Here is an 11,249-nt window from a genome sequence, read left to right as displayed (position 1 = left end):
AGGCAGGCTGGGTAGCTGTGCAGCACAGCGGCTGCCTGCAGGGAGCTCCGGCCACTAATAACGATGTCCTGTGGCCATATCACATGCGGGGCCAGCCTCCCAGCAGGGTCTGGCGGGGGAAGAGAACCAGAACCGGGGTTGTTGGGCACGAGGAAGGGAAGATGTCATTTCTCTGCTCAGAGCCCCAATGGCTCCCAGTGCCACTCACCGAAAAGCCACAGGCTTTGCCATGGCCTGAAAGGTCCATGGTGGAGCTCTCACCAATGAGAAACCTGAGTTCAAGTCCCAGTCAGAGCACCTCATGCGTAGCACCCTCCACCACCTGCCTTTAGAGGCTAGCATGTTGCTGTGAGGCTGAATAGGTGTGAGTTTCCAGGCCAAGACAGAGCAGGAAGGAAGGCCTGGAGAATTCCTTCCCCACAGAAGAATCAGCCAATGAAAACCCCATGGATCACAGTGGTCTGGGCCCTTTGTGTTGGGGTTGCCCCGTGTTGGGACTGGCACAATGGCAGCTGGTAACAAAGGCCATGTAAGATCTGGCCCAAGCACCTCTCTGCCCACTTTCTTCCCCTCTCCCTGCCGCTCAGTCGAAAGAGTAAAACCATGAAGCTGGAAGGGCGGGTGCCTACAGATAGATGTCTACAGCGCCGATGAGGGGAGCAGAGAGTAGGCCTGAGACCAAAGTGTCACTGTCTACGCCAGTGTCATGGATCGCACCGTGTCCAACAAAACAACTATACAGAATATGTTTTTCCTTAAAATTCAAAATAAATGAAAATTTTTTTTTCTTAAAGAGAGAGTGAAGGTTCACAGCCTTAAAAACCCTCCCAATTCCTGACCCCTTGGATCTGAACCTTGGTTTGAATGGCTATCAATGGGGGGAAAGTCAAACTGAAGTGGACTGGAATTCTTTGGTGACAGACCAAGTTCCTTTCAAACATACGAAAGAAACAAACAAACAAACAATCGTTAAAAAAAAGGTCCTGAGGGTGGGAGGGGGGATGGGAGAGGGGAAAAAAGGAGAGCTGATAACCAAGGACTCAAATAGAAAGTAAATGTTTAGGAAATAATGATGGCGACATGTGTACAAATATGCTTGATGCAATTGATGTATAGATTGTTATAAGAACTACAAGAGCCCCCAATAAAATGATCTTTTAATAGTAAATAAATAAATAAATAAGAGAGCTCTATGCTGCAAATGGTCAAAAATTACTTTTACAAAGATGAGAAGGTAAGGAGATTGGAAAATAGAATCCTGGAAATGACACAACCAGAATGGAATGACCGAGAAAGACGACATATTGTAAAACGTGTAACCAATATCACCGAATAAATTCTGTAGAGATTGAAAAATAAGGTCTGCTCTGTGCATTCAGCCCTGACAAGAGCTAGCTAACTGGGGCCCAGAGCGACAACAGCGTAACTAAAGATTCCTGGGAGCCTTGGGAAGTGGGGGGCAGTAAGTTCATAAAGCTGGGGGTGGAGAGACTCAGCAAAGGAGGGTGGGGATGGTCACATCACCCCCAGAATGTCACCAGTGCCACTGAGTGGTCCCTTACAAACTGTCGGATGTAAACTGAGTCAGAGAGAGGGGCAGAGAAAAAGAGGAAGCCCCAGATGAGGCGTGGCCCCGTGGCTGGGAGACCCAGTAGGGTCTCCTTCTGCAGTACAGCGAGGCCGCTGTGAATCAGAACAGACCCGAGGGCGTCTAAAAACAAACCTGAGAGAGCCCTGGTGGAGCACTGGTTAAGAGCTCGCCTGCTAACTGAAAGGCCAGTGGTTCGAACCCACTGGCAGCCCTGAGGGGGAAGATCTGGCAAAGATGTCGAGGTTTGGAAGGCCTAAGAAACAGCTCTGTTCTGTCCGGTTGGGCTGCGGGGAACGAACATCCGCTCGGCAGCCATGGGTCTGGCTCTCACAAATTGTCAGGGAACAGGCTGACAGGGAACGCTCCTTTTTTCTGTTATGGGATCTGAGACGTCAAGAGTTTTAGTTCCTCTTCCGGGGAGCTCTGTGATAGGGGGACATCCCACAGGAGATAGGTTGCCTTAGAGACACCAAGCCCCCCGCCCCCATGCCCATCAGCCCTACCAGCGCTGACACATCATCAGTATTGGGGCCACATAGACTACACGGGGGTGGGGGAGATGGGGACACGAAGGGACAGCCAAAGCCCCTTTGTCTCTTAGGGGGACTCACACGGCAGCGTAGAGGCCTCCACAGGCGGAGTGGAAGAAGCCCCGGACCATGGTATGCAGGATGAAGGTCACAAACTGAAACCGAGGGAGCATGAAGCCGTTACAGTGGGCAGAGTGGGATGGGGTCTAGCTGAGCACGCCTTCCCCCCTCCTCCCACCAACCCCTTAGAAACACTTCCTGGGGAACCCAGAAAACCCCAAGACCAGAAAGACAGGTGATGGCAGGTCTTCCCTCTGGGGAGCCTCAGAGGCTGGGGTGGAAGGGGCGCCTTGGTGGCACAGGGGTCAGGCATTCTGTTGTGAACCTAAAGGTGAGTGGTCTGAACAGTTCCCCGGGAGAGAGACGTGGCGGTCGGCCTCCCTCCGTCAAGATCTGCAGCCTTCGAAACCCCGTGGGGCAGTTCTACTCTGTGCACGAGGGTCACTGGGAACTGGGAGCCTCTCAGGAGAGGCCCAGAAGGGGAAGGGGGGAGGGGGTGGGCTGGCGCAAGTACCTGGAGGTGCAAGTTGCTGATGAGGCAGGTGATGCCGAAACCCACCAGCAGGAGGTTGGTCAGGGTGAAGGCGTTGATGGCATTGGTGAGCTTCTGGATCTTGCGGTAGCGGGGTTTGGTGGTCCTGGGGGTGAGCTCATCCCTGGGGAAGAAGAGTCACAGGCTGCTGCCTCAACCTCCCCAACAGCCACCATCCCGCCCCACCCCCTCCCCATGCACACACACTGGCCAGCCTTCCCCTGACCTCCTGCTCAGTACTTCTCTGTGCCTGGTGACCCTAGCCAACTCTACCAGCGTTGCCTGGGGGGTGGGGAGGGCGGCTTTCTTGAAAATACAGGTTCCCAGGCCCCACCCGACATGTCAGACGCTCAGGGGTGGAAGCCAGGAATCAGCATTCTGCCCTGTACCTCCGTGTTCCTGACATGGGCTGCCCTGTGAGATCAAAGCAAGGGAAGACGCGTGGGGAACAGGAAGCGAGGCATCTCAGCCCCACCCAACACAGCCTGATGGCAGAAAGCAGGCGCTGTCCGCACAGTGCTCCCTCCCCCGCCCACCATGAACAAGATGCTCCCAGGCCAGCCCAGCGGAAAGCTTAGGAGGCAGGGGTCAGGGCCCGCTTTCCATGTGTCCTGGCCTCAAGGGTCTGGCTAGTGGACACAGGCTCTCAGGAACAGAGGGCCGGGCACGGTTGGCAGGGAGGGAAGCCACTAGATGGGCAGATGCCTTCCTTCTCTCGCAGCCAGAAGGCCTGTGCTGACCAAACCACATGATGCTCCCGAGGGCCCCTGGCATTCACGACTTTTGGGGTGCCTCCCACACATGCGCGGTCCTGGCTGGCCTTTGTGTATGTGATTCCCACACTGCACAGGCCTTGGTCTTTGTGACCAGAATAGGGCCCCAGGGGTGGCACCTCGCGCCCGGGGTTAGGTTATAAAAGACACCGAGGCTCCATCATAGGGCCGTCTCTCTCTGACTTGTTTCCCTAGGGAGGTGTGGAAAAGAGCCGAACTTTCCGTCAACAGTCCTGAGAGAGCGCTCAGAAGCAGGTTCTCCCCAGTCAGCATCCCTGGCAGCTGCAGCCCTGAGGGGATCTGAGACCGGCACCGGAACACCCCCACCCCCACCCCCACCTCCATCGTTCCCAGGTTCCTGCCCAGCACCAATGTGACATAATAAATGCCTGTTCTTCGGTTCAAGACATGGAAGCCATTTGTCAGGAGCAACAGCTGTCTGATGCCCTTAGCCTGAAGAAGGTTCTAGACACAGACACACCTCATTTGCCTGTGCTTTGCCCAACTGCGAGTTGTACATGTTGCAGGTCTGTGGCAAGCCTGCGTGGGGCAAGTCCACCCGCGGCATCTCCCCAACTCCCCTGCAGGCACGAGTGCCCTATGTGTGTCCGTGACACATACTGCGAAGGCTCATGGTCTCTCAAACTCCTTCCTCATGCTAACTGCTCACTTCCTGGACCACCACCTAGTATAAACATCACCTTTCTGTGTGCCGGAAAACAAAAAAAAAACCCGTCCAAATCAAGGGACTGACTTTCTTGCCCGCCTGGCTTGACTGCGGAGGTCCGGGACGGGCCCAGCACTCAGAGGCCTGTCTGTCTACACGCTGCAGCCTGTTGCTGGGGCTTGGATAAGCCACTTAGTCACCTTTCTATGTCTCCGATCTCCTGCCTGTGACATGGGGCAACCACAACCCTGCCGTTGTGAGGACTCACTGAGACTCTCGGCAAGGTGCCTCCTGCATCCTCTCACTTTCCTCCTCTGTGAAATGAGCTCTCCCGAGAACAGCGGGATGGGAAAGCACACAGAGCCCTAAGCCCAGCCTGAGTTCCTGCTGCCCCCACCCCTGTGGGGGTGTCACCTGACAGTGCCCTCGGCGGGGGTGTCCACGCAGTCCTTGATCCGCCAGTCCATGATGTAACCAATGAGGGGGCAGGTGAGAAGGCACAGTAGCTGCATGGCCCCGAAGATGGAAGAGTAGAACCCAACTGGGCAAGACGGGAAGGAGAGTGGGGTCAGGAGCTGGTCCAGTGGGTGCCAGTGGGCAGTGCCACCCACTTCCAGCAGAGGAGCAGTGCCAAGAGCCTTCCTCCGTTCTCAGGTTCCTAACTCCCCCAAGGGCTCAGGGTGACAGCCTTCATGCCTACCTGTCTCTTCTGCCCTTCGTTTCAGGTCATCCGTCTCTGTGGGGAGTGGGGAGCGGAGGTGAGGGGGCTTAGCCAGGGGGATCCCCTGTGCCACCCCAAGCCCCAGCACCTCACCATGCTTCTGGCCACCGGTCACAAAGAACTCCAGCATCTTGTTCATGGTGGCCATGTAGAAGATGATCCGCAGCTGGGTCATGCCCATGGTGAGGAGGCTCCACAGGAAAATGGGGGCACAGAGGCTCTTGCGGAAGGGGATGGATTCTGGGAACACAGCAGGGGGCATTCCTGAGCTCCAAGCCTTCCAAGTCCTCTGCGGGTCCCAGCCCAGTGGTTGGAATGGCGCCTTTGACACGGACTTCCTGGGTTTGGAAGGACATCTTCCTTCCTCTGCCTCTCCCCTGCCCCTTCCAGCTGGTTCAGACTTGCCCATCTCCAAGTCCTTTGTCAGCTCCAGGACCTGTGCTGGGGGGTGAGCTGTCACTGCGCTGGCTCCTGACTATGAAGAACCACCAGATGTCAGAACAGCCCTGCCCCAGCCCCACGGTGGCTTGAGGACCATCTCTAGTATTTTCAGTGATTTCTGGAACTAGATCACCAGGCCTTTCTTTCTCATCTTCATCTGGAATTTTCACGGCTATTGAATCAATGCCAACGGCTTCCAGCGACCCTCCAAAGGCAGAGTAGAACTGCCCCCATGGGTTTGCCAGACTGTAACTCTTGACTGGAGGAAAGCTGGTGGTTTCAAACTGCTAACCTTGCAGTTAGCAGCTCGACGTAGAACCCCCCTATGCCTCCAGGGCTCCCTCTTAGGCTGGAGGCTCCACAGAAACCTGTTCAGCAAGAGGGGGGCCTCCAATGAAAGACAAGTCATGGCGGCTCACAGGTACAACTGCCAGAAACCCAAGCCAGGGCTCCCGCTTACAACGACTCACTGAACACTTTAGTGTGTGTCACATGGAGTGACACAGGTGGCTATGAACCAGAGGCTGGCAGTCTGAGTCTACCCAGAAGTGCCGTGGAAGACAGGCCTGGTGATCTTCTTCCAAAACACCAACCACTGGAAACCGTTTGGAGCTCTCAACTTTGAGCAGCTCTGTAGAGTAGATGAACCATGAATTGATCGCCGGGATAACCTTTAACCCTGACTCCAAACCTATCCCCTGAAGTCATCTGAAAACCAAACAATAGTTTAGCTTAACTAGTGGGGAACAAAGGGCGGGTTTAACCTTCAGCATTATACAGAAGCCCTGATAGCACAGTAGTTACATGTTGGGCTGCTAACCAAGAGGTCAGCAGTTTGAAACCACCAGTCGCTCCTCCGTGAAAAGGATGGGGTTTTCTACTCCTGTAAAGAGCCACAGGCTTGGAAACCCACAGGGGCAGTTCTACTCTGTCTTGTAGGGTCCCTGTGAGTCGACATCGCCTCAAGGGAGGTGAGTTTGGAGTGCTGGAATTCTGGAGCGCTATGTACATGTTACACGTGTGTAGAATCAGCCTGGCAACAGCCACTGGAAAGATGGGAGAGGAACCTCAGGGGGCAGCAAGTTTATGTTAACAAGGGAGGACCCACTCGGAAAGAGGGCGAGAAGGATTGTACAGCTCGAAGGCGTGACCCACGTCCCTGCACTACTGTATATCTAGAGAAGCTGTTGGAGAGGCGCGTGTTTTGCTTTGCACATTCTCAACAAGTTAAAATCCCAAAAGAAAAAGGAAACCCCAAGAGTGCAGCCAGCTCGTGTCGGACACACACGGAGTCGTCCTGAGCTGGAAGCCCCTTGGGGGGCAACGATGTGGTGGGTTTTCTCTGTGCTACATGCATTTTCCCATGCAGCCCCATCAGAACCACCCAGGGTCGACCCACATTTCACAGGTGAGGAAATGGTACCCCCAAGAGGTTGAATGATGGCTGGGGGTGGCCCTGGGGGTGATGCGGGTTAAGCGTTGGGCTGGAGGTTCTCACCGCCAGCTGGGGGAGATGAGATCCCAGCCCCAGAATCCCACAGAGGCAGGTCTGCCCTGTCCTACAGGGGTCACTGTGAGTGGGAACGGTTGGAATACCAGGCCAACCAGATTCGAAATCGGGCGAGAAACGGCTCCATCCATCAGTGGGGGGTGTCACCCCTCATAGCTTGGAAGTTCCCACAGAGATGCCACCCTCACAACTCCCTTCCCTGGGAAGTTATCTGGGTCCAGTAATGAATCTGCCCTACTCAATGGCAGTGAGGTTGGTTTAAGGAGTGAGAAAAAGTTGAATGGGTGATCGACCCACATTACATGGCCTGAAAGTGGGGAGTCGAGGCTCAGACTCTTATCTCCCTGGCTCTGCTCCTTCCACTCAACCAGGAAGCTGGCAGTACCTAGGTCTTGGGCACCTTGGGAAATGACCCAACTGGCTCCCTGAGATGTGGGGAGAGTGCAATTCCTAGTGCAACCGGCAGGGGGAAACCAACTAACCGCTCTCCGGGCTGCTCAGAGCTCTGGTGGTGCAGGGGGTTGGGTGCTGGGCTGCTGACAGCACGGTCTGGGGTTGGAAACCACCAGCGCGCCTCAGGAGAAAATACAAAACGGGATTTTCTATTCCCGTAAAGAGTTACAGTCTTGGAAACTTGGTGGGGACCGTTTTCACCCTGTCCTATTGGCATCGACCCCATGGAGTGAGGGTTTTATTTGGTTTGGGGGGCTGCAGCTGATGTAAGCTGATGTATGCAGGTTGCAAGTGTCTCTGCCTGAAGACCCTGCATGCCCCCCCCCCTGTAGCTCCTCCCTCTCTCCTCTTGAGAATCCAGCAGGGTCCCCGAATCTAAATTTCCCTGAGCTCTCTGAGCATCTGTAAGCAGGAAGACAAAAGAGTCCTGATGGTGCAGTGGTTAAGCGCTCAAATGCTAGCCAGAAAGTCCACCGGACCCCTGCCGCATCGCGTAAGCTAGGCCTGGCACCTGCTCCTGTAAAGACTGCAGACTAGGAAGGCCGGGGGCAGTTCTGCTTTGTCACAAGGGGGTCACGCATTGGGGAGGCATGTCCCGTAAGCACTGAAGGGGTGAGAGGGGGAGTGCCCCCACAGGAGTGTTCACTTGGCCTGAGAACCTGCCCTCCCTGCCCTTCAGATGGGCACCACAGCCAGCCACTCACTCTGCCGAGTTTTTTCCAAGGTGGCCTGGACATCCTGGGATGGGATGAAGCCGTCAGCACTGTCCTCCAGGCTGGGGGCCTTCTGGCTCAGCCGCTCGCCCACAGTGGTCACGTGGTTGTAGAAGCGGTCACCTGTCACCTTGTGGTCCAGGGCCAGCCCCTTGAGTTTGATCTTCTTCCTGGCGGTGGGCAGCCCAGAGCATGTGGGGACTAGCCCCATCAAGAGCCCACCTCCCCAACTGTCTGAGATGCCTTTGGCCCAGCATGGTCCTGTCCAATGCAGTCCTACTGCGAGCCGCTGAGAGCCGGGGCTTAGCAGAGGTGCTCAGCAAGTGCCGAGCCAAGAGGTCATTCCCAGGGAGGAGGGGGATTGAAGAGTCACCTCTTCCAGTGGCATGACCTTTGCTCCCTGACCCTTTCGGTTCTGCCCCTGTCAAGTGGAGTTCACAGCAGCCATGTCACAGGGCTGCTTGAGAACCGCAAGGGGCAACTCCCAGGGAAACAATGGGCACTCAACAATGCCAGCTGTCACCCAGATGCCCACCCCCACCTGTTGCTGTGGTTCTCCTGACTCTAAACCCCTCTCACAAACCCCACAAGGACAGCGGCAGTTCCCAACTATCACTCCCTTCTGGACGCCCACTCTGGGCCAGCCACAGCACCCCACACTCACGTGTAATTGACCTCCTCAGGGGCTGGGAAGGCTTCTCTGGGCCAGTTGAGGGCACAATTCAGGAAGATGAGGCAGGCTAGGCCAGACCAGGTGAACATGATGACCACGAAGGCCACCCCTGCATCGTAGATCAGCTGTGGAAGAAGGAGCGGCCAGTGGTGGGTGCGCCCTGCCCACATTCACCCTCTGAAGCTCCTGTGGGTAGGCTGAGCCTTTAAACCAGGGGTAGGGAAGCCTTGTTCTACCAAGGGCCATTTGGATGTTCATAACATTGTTTAGGGGCCATGCACAATGATCACCTTAAAAATTAGCCTGCTCCAACATATGTCCAAATGTGCTTGATACAATTGATGTATGCATTGTTATAAGAGCTGTAAGAGCGCCCAATAAATTGATTTATTAAAGAAAAAAAATTTGCCTGCTCGACTGGTCAAAGGTGCCCTGGGGGCGTAGTGGTTATAGATTGAGCTGCTAACTGCAAGGCCAGCAGTTCCAAACTCCCAGCTGCTCTGAGGGAGAAAGACAGGGCTTTCTACTCCTGTCAAGAGTTAATCCCAGAAACTCACGGGCAGTTCTACCCTGTCCTATAGGGTCGGGATGAGTCAGCATCAATTCCATGGCCGAGTTAGGCTTGGTTCCTGTGATGGCTGGAAATGCTTCTCTTTGGTCAAGGTGTGTGATGTTGGCAGGGGCCCATGCAGGCCGGATGTACCCCCACCCCTGCTCTAAACTAACAAATGAACTGCCCCAAGTCTGAAGGGCAGGCACTGAAAAGATACTTTGATTTAATGGCTACCAGCTCTTCCCACTCAGGCCTCAGAGGCCTTCAGAAAGGCCTCTTCTTCCCACTCTACTCCTTTCCCCAGCTTCCACTAAGCAAGTGTCCTCTAACCAAGGCCAGAGGTTAGAGCCTCACCTAGAAGCCTCCCCTCCCCTCTCCCTTCCTTTGAGACCCAAGCCCCTCTAAAGAAGGATGATTCCATCCCCACAAAGTGATGCAGCTGCTGCCCCCCGCCCCCAGCTCCCGTAGTTTTGTAGTCTCAATTCCCACCTGTGAAATGGGCACACATTTTTTTGCCCCGACTCACACGTCCGTGTTTGTCTGCACACACACTCAAATTTCATTTCATCTCAGCCACTCCCGAGAACAAGTGGCCAAGGTCAACCCAGGAGCAGCTGTGTGTGCTGCACTCTTCTGGAGTTCACCTAGGAAAGGTAAACCCAGCAGGGGAAGCCTTATCTCGCCTCTCATGGGTGCCCGCCGGAGCAGCACACCCCAGGACAAGCAGGCTCTGTGTCCACTTGGATTCTGCTCAGGTGGCATGGGGGTGAAGATCCAGGTCCTCAACCCCCACCCTCTGCAGCCAACTGGTACCTGCTCAACATGCCCACCCACATGCCTTCTCGACTCCTTTGGGGACTCGGAACAACTGTCCTCTAACCTAACAGGTGAGCTGTTTCAACAAAGCTAACTAATGTAACACACACCCAAGATCCTGGAGTCCGAGAGGAAGACCAGGGCTCTGATACTGTTTAACAAAGGAAGAAGCAGGAACTCCCGCCAGACAGAGTTGGCTTATCCCCAAGGCTGACGTAGCCAGGTTCTATCTAGCCTGGCAGACCAGCTTTGGGACCCTGGACCGGAGTCACCCAGCCTGTCTGGGAGGTGTCAGAGATGTGGCCACACCTTGGTTGGGGTCAGATTCTGGGGGCTTGGATGCATGTGCAGAGGTTGGACTTTGTTCTGGAGAAGTTCTAGTGGGTGTGTGAGTCAGGCCTGGATCTAAGAAAGATCATTCTAGAAGCCTTGTCAACCACAGAATAAATCAAGTGGACACTGAGTCATGGCAACCCTTGTGTGGCAGAGAAGAGCTGTGCTCCAGAGGGTTCTCCAATGACGGGTTTAAAAACCATGTCTCAATCCCTCGCAGAAGGGCTACAGGGAAGGAATGATATATCCAGGATGCAGTAGAGCACTGATGAAACCCATCACTTTCCTCTCGTTCTTTAAAATGTCCTCCTCCCACTATTATGGCTTTAGTTTTACCTCACTACTCTTGCTAGACCTGTGTATGTACATTGATACAAATAAAGGTCTTTTGCTGCATAAGATCCAAGATAGATAAATCTCTCAGAAACAGTAATGACAGTAATGAGTCCCTGAGGGTACCGGAAGAGATGAGGGGAAAGGAGAGGAAGGGGAACTGATAGCAGCGATGACTACTGTATAAGCCCACTCAAGGGGAACAGACATCCGAATTTTAGGTAAATGGATACATTGGAAGGTGTAAGTTATGGCAAAAAAAAACTATAATAATAATATATTAAAGGTTCAGGGGGGTGGCAGGGTGGGGAAGGGAAGGGCTAAAGAGGAGCTGATATCATGGAGTCAAAGAAGAAAATGTATTGAAAATTATGATGGCAGAAACTGTACAACTATGCTTGATCTATGGGCCTATGGAGTATAATTATACATGTAAGAGCTCCTAATTAAACGTTTTTTGTTTCTTTTTTAAATTCATGTCCAGGCCTTTCTTCTTCTTTTATATCATTTTATTGGGAGCTCATACAACTCTTATCACAATCCATACATC

General features: G+C 54.0%; 1 protein-coding gene across 2 annotated transcripts in view; it reads right to left on the bottom strand.

Annotated features, from left to right (window-relative positions):
- Positions 1-11,249, bottom strand: part of SLC43A1 (solute carrier family 43 member 1) — a 29,402-nt gene that overhangs the window by 5,203 nt on the left and 12,950 nt on the right. For both annotated transcript variants that reach the window (XM_030887522.2, XM_045297071.1), the window contains exons 6-12: positions 8,656-8,789; positions 7,983-8,161; positions 4,968-5,114; positions 4,854-4,889; positions 4,568-4,694; positions 2,696-2,837; positions 2,203-2,276 (exon numbers count right to left, since the gene is read on the bottom strand). In XM_030887522.2, coding sequence (XP_030743382.2) covers positions 2,203-2,276; positions 2,696-2,837; positions 4,568-4,694; positions 4,854-4,889; positions 4,968-5,114; positions 7,983-8,161; positions 8,656-8,789 — 839 coding nt within the window. The remainder of the gene's footprint in view (positions 1-2,202; positions 2,277-2,695; positions 2,838-4,567; positions 4,695-4,853; positions 4,890-4,967; positions 5,115-7,982; positions 8,162-8,655; positions 8,790-11,249) is intronic.

The sequence above is a fragment of the Echinops telfairi genome, unplaced genomic scaffold (genome assembly GCF_000313985.2).
Source record: "Echinops telfairi isolate 266 unplaced genomic scaffold, ASM31398v2 ScPeMD7_7416;HRSCAF=8454, whole genome shotgun sequence".
NCBI classification, from domain to species: Eukaryota; Metazoa; Chordata; class Mammalia; order Afrosoricida; family Tenrecidae; genus Echinops; species Echinops telfairi.
This window is presented reverse-complemented; position numbering and strand designations above follow the sequence as displayed.